At 37.1% G+C, this 5,000-nt stretch overlaps 1 protein-coding gene and 1 pseudogene across 1 annotated transcript in view; both read right to left on the bottom strand.

Annotated features, from left to right (window-relative positions):
- Nucleotides 1-2,532: 2,532 nt before the first annotated feature.
- Nucleotides 2,533-5,000, bottom strand: part of LOC138042973 (uncharacterized) — an 8,360-nt gene continuing 5,892 nt past the window's right edge. The window contains exons 7-9 of the mRNA XM_068889069.1: nt 4,218-4,375; nt 3,794-3,900; nt 2,533-3,392 (exon numbers count right to left, since the gene is read on the bottom strand). Of these exons, the coding sequence (XP_068745170.1) occupies nt 3,841-3,900; nt 4,218-4,375 (218 nt within the window). The 3' untranslated portion in view covers nt 2,533-3,392; nt 3,794-3,840. The remainder of the gene's footprint in view (nt 3,393-3,793; nt 3,901-4,217; nt 4,376-5,000) is intronic.
- On the bottom strand, nt 2,876-3,825 carry LOC138040127 (uncharacterized; annotated as a pseudogene).

The following is a 5,000-nucleotide window of genomic DNA, read 5'->3' as shown; positions in this document are numbered from 1 at the left end:
CAATAATTTAATTATGTTGCCCTTCTTGGCAGACAAATCAAGATGTACATCCAAGCTCTACAGTAATTCTGTAATGCAGTCACATAATCCTAGTTAAACTTAAATGTATTTCATTTCTTTAATTCATTATAGGTCTGCAACATAAATCCTTCGAAGGCAGTAAAAGTAGGTGTCACCAGTGAGGAAGTTACTCTGAGAGTGCTCATGATGAAAGGGCCATACACAACTGCACGCCATGTTTACTCAAGTTTTTCATCCCATTGTCAGCCAAATGTCAGTTCGGTCCAAAAATCAATGCTACAACTACAAGATGCTGGTTTAGGTGTGTTCAGAGTTGAAAACAAGCTGAAGATATTTTATAAGGCTTTACCAAGTGATGATCTTCAACCTAGACTGGCTGAGTACAATGTGTCATTGGAAGAGTACAAGGAGACAACAAGCTCACCACCAGTAACATTGAAACCATTTTAGAGAATCACCCATTTCTTGAACAACTTAATGCCTTACTTGAAAAAGAACAGTTGCCGCAGTTATTAACCTTGATTTTATTTGTGTAAACAGCAAAAAAATGCAGCTAAACCTATGCATGTTTATTCATGCATGCATACGTGTATATGGAACATTTTGTATCCATCCATGTAACTATTTTTAGGTGTTTTTGTTACAGTTTACGTCACCTGACATTTATTAATCAATCATAGCATTGATTGATATTCAGCCCTCTCACAATGCACTTGCCAGCGAAGCTGCCACCTACAGTTGATTAGTAAAATAATTGTTTGGCACCCTTCAATCATGAAAGGCCACATTTGATACAGGTGCCATTCACTGTGGTCAAACGCAAAAGATATGCAAAGCAATTTTTAAATATTTGAACGTTTGACCTAAGACCTTGGTTGCACCACTACATTGTAGATGAAACAAAACAAATCGCCTCAATTATTGTTTGACCACGGTGGACAGGTAACCTTACAGCGGTTTACAACCCCTGTTATAACATCTTCACTACAATGTGCTATGATAAGGCTGATATTATTTGAAATTATATTTGAGAGAAAAATCAGATAAAACATTATTTAATTCGTTATCATACTATAATAATTATAATTAAGAAAATATAGACAACTGTACAGCATAATGCACAGAACAGCCCACAAGTAGGCCCTCTTTTAGGACTTAGGGTCAACTGCAACCTCCCGCATAATTTATTTTTAAATCAAGACTAAAATTATATGACAGAATATTTGTTCAGTTTGTAATAAAGATGATTTCATTCTTTTGAAAGGCCATTCAGACATGCAAAGTGTGTGCCCTTACCAAAGAAAAAGTATGGTTATGATATGGGAAAGGCTGGGCCATATCTGACCCATATTTGGAAATGCTATGGGAAGGTATCATGATGATATGGAACTGATATGGGTCATCATTTTGTCAAATTTCAAGGTGTGGAAAATGTATGGGAAAAAATCTTGATGGCATCTGTTATATGGGAGAGCTATGGGGGGAAAATACCCATAGTTGTTTCATAGATATGAGATATCTGCTGACTATTTCTCATCTATGGATATGATATGGAATATCCATATTAAGTATTGCATAGACTATCCATACTAGCTGACAGAAATTTAGTTCAGGTCCCATAGCTTTCTCATATGAATATTATATGGGACCTCTATGGGTCTGAGACACACTTTGTAAGAAATATTCCCAAAATGCCTTTAAATTGTCATTTCCAGATGCTTTCACTATATAATATACTGTGAACATTCTAAGTGGGTGAGAGGTGTATATTTTAGAACTTTTTTGTGTGGTTACCAGTATCAGAAGAGCAGGCGCAGTGGCCTCGTGGTTAGTGTGCTCGTCCCTGGATCGTGCGGTCCAGCTCCAAGCCCTGGCAAGAAACACTGTGTTGTGTTCTTGGTCAAGACACTTGACTGTCACAGTGCTTCTCTCCACCCAGGTGTATACAATGTAAATGGGTACCGGTGAATTGTTGGGGAAACCTAAATTGCGGGGGAGTGACCTTTGATGGACTAACATCCCGTCCAGGGGTAGTAAAAATACTCTTATCCACTTCATGCTACAGAAACTGGGATAAGCTCTGGCAGCTATGAGCCAGTCATCGAAATACTGAGCAGATAATTTAAAATTTTTGTTGTTCAAAACAGCCTCTCCTCATACGAGATTTTTTTCTGGACTGCTTACAGGCTGTTTGTTCTAGTCTGGAGATTGACCAGCATAACGAGTTTACACCGAAACACCAATACGTGGATACCACAAGGGAGGTTAATAATGCAACATTTGTATGTGCCTAGGGCCATGTCTAAGTATTAGTTTATGAAAAGTGTTTGTTACCTGAAGCGCAACTGTGCTTGAACCACTGCCTTTTGTCACAATGTAAACTTTTACAACCTGTCATCTTGTCACTACATTGTGCTGCACACCGAAACGATGTAGGATGAGGTTATGCAATCCTTTAGTCAAATTTATGATGTTTCTCTCATGAAGATTATTATTGACTACTAAATTTATTCACAACATTTTATTTTTTTTAAATATATAGTTGATATTGTGCTGGGTGCACCACGAAATAATATACCAAGCCACTATATGTGTAAATTATGATCTACTGTAAACTGCCACTTATAAGCCCTGGGCTTTTACAACTTTGTAACTTAGGGTTGATGGAAATACTAGGTTTTCATTTACTGATTTTCAATTAACTTTCAAAACATTGCTACAGTTAATCAAATTCAAAACTGGGAAAGTTAAAGGGGGCTTACATAACCAGATATATGTAATGCACTCCATTAGTGTCCATATCTCTAACAGATCACCCATCCATAAGCAGTGTTCACACAAATCACATAATTTATCAGTCCTTTTCGAAATGATTTGGAAAATGTGCTGCATATCCAATGTCACTATCTGAAAACTTCATGTACAGACATACATCAATGATGTTTTCAAGAAGAACTATATCAAATCTGTTCTTGCTTGGATTTTGAAGAGAAACAATATGCTGTATTGTGTTACCTAACAGTTCATGGCATTCACAGACATGTTAGGGAGACTTTGCCATTGGGGCAATAACAGCCCCACACGTTGCCACTGGATCCTGTGAGACTACAAAGAACACTTGAATTTGCCCATATCTTGTGTCTTCTTCCTGCTGGTAAGCAACAGTGTAGCTGTTTCGTCTTGAAACTCTCTTGTACATGCACGTGTGAAACACTGCATCTCCAAACTGCACTCGATTGAAAAGTCTGACATCAGAAATGGATTCCACATCCAGGAACAAAAGAAGATCATCTTCAAAAGGCATATCTGGACTTCCTTTCCTCAATGCACCAATTGCATAAAACTCTCCCTTAAGATGTGTCCTGTTGGTTCTGAAAGGCAAGTTGAACAAATCTGCAAAGTTGAATATACATCTTGGGCATTGGTTTCCTAATTTTTAGACTGCAAAACAGTCGTATTTTTTGCGAACGCGAGCGACATACCATATTCAAACCAAAGGAGCGAGTGTAAACACGGCGAGGGAGAATGGGGGAGAGACACTCAAGGAACACACTTACGGCGCTTTGTGCCTTCCGAAACGACCGAAAACGACTGTTTTGCAGTCTACCTAGTTTTAAACAATTTTACTAAGCTTGATTTTTCTATTGACAAGATTTTTCTAACCACCTGAAAGTACCCATACTCCAAAAATAGGGACATCTACAAAAAGGTGGTAAACTATTGAGTAGAAAGAGACAGAGCATTGTGATATGATACCTGAAGAGGTGCATACCTGACTGACTGCCCACATAGTCGTAACACCATATCTTTGGCTTCTCCTTAAGGCATGCTATCTATCAGGTCAGGGAGGCACTGGTGACTTGTTACAGCAGTCATTATCTTCAAGACATGCAAAACAAAACAACCTTTAAGTTATATATTTCGACTACAAAATGATAAAAAAAAGCTAATTATATTTGTTGATTCAGATCCAGGTTTCAGATGTTTTGTATGGCCAAGAATAACTCCACTCTTCAGGCAAAATAAATGAATGGCTGTTAACTGAATATGCTGGCAATATAACACAATTACAAACGTTTGCCAATGCAAGCTCTACTACTCCTTTGAAGTTGAGCACTCTCAAAAAATTGTTCTACCTTGGTAGCCAGAATTTCTATGCAATATATTTACAATGTATACACATAATTTATATTTACCTGGTTTGCAATGTTCTGTGTTCCATGGAAATAATTACTGATGTCACCATTCCAGTCTTGAAAAATGAATAGGGAACTACACCAGAGGGGTCCATGGTCAGACACATTTTTCTTCAAGTGAAGGAGCATATGTTGATTCATCAACAAATATCTTGGACCTGTGGAGTTTACGATTTGTCAAATACTGGAGCAAATTCATAGTTAATGTAAAGTTTCATTTTTTGAGGAACTAATTAACAATTAGATATGAGCTTGAGATTTCTATGAGGTGATAGTTGATGAGGCTGAAGGCTGAATCAACTATCACTTCATAGAAATCAAGAGCAAATAATCTAATTGATTTAGTAGAATTCCTACTGAAATTTCCACCAAAAAACCATTCCAATTATTTCTGGCCAGAGAATAAGCTTCACGCTTTAGAGAATTTGAGGGAACTGGATTGTCAATTTGACAGTTGCAGTACTGTACGCACGCTTATCAGTTTCTTTCAAAAATTTCGAGCTTTTTTAATTCAAGAAACTTTAAATGCCCTTCTTTTATAAGTCTTCTCAGAAATTTTTTTATTCATTTGTTTCTGAATGATAATCTAAAAATTCAGAGAAATGAGGAAACCTTGGACTTTTGTCGACTACACCAAGCCACTGAACACTATAAACAGCTGATAGTGTGCAACGGCTCAACCAATAAGATCACAGCATTTGCATTAGTATACTAGTAGAATTGTACTAATTATCAATAATACATAGTCATTCATATGACAGAGGGCAAAAGGTATAAGGTACA

This window comes from Montipora capricornis, chromosome 3, assembly GCF_036669925.1.
Source record: "Montipora capricornis isolate CH-2021 chromosome 3, ASM3666992v2, whole genome shotgun sequence".
In the NCBI taxonomy this organism is placed as follows: domain Eukaryota; kingdom Metazoa; phylum Cnidaria; class Anthozoa; order Scleractinia; family Acroporidae; genus Montipora; species Montipora capricornis.
This window is presented reverse-complemented; position numbering and strand designations above follow the sequence as displayed.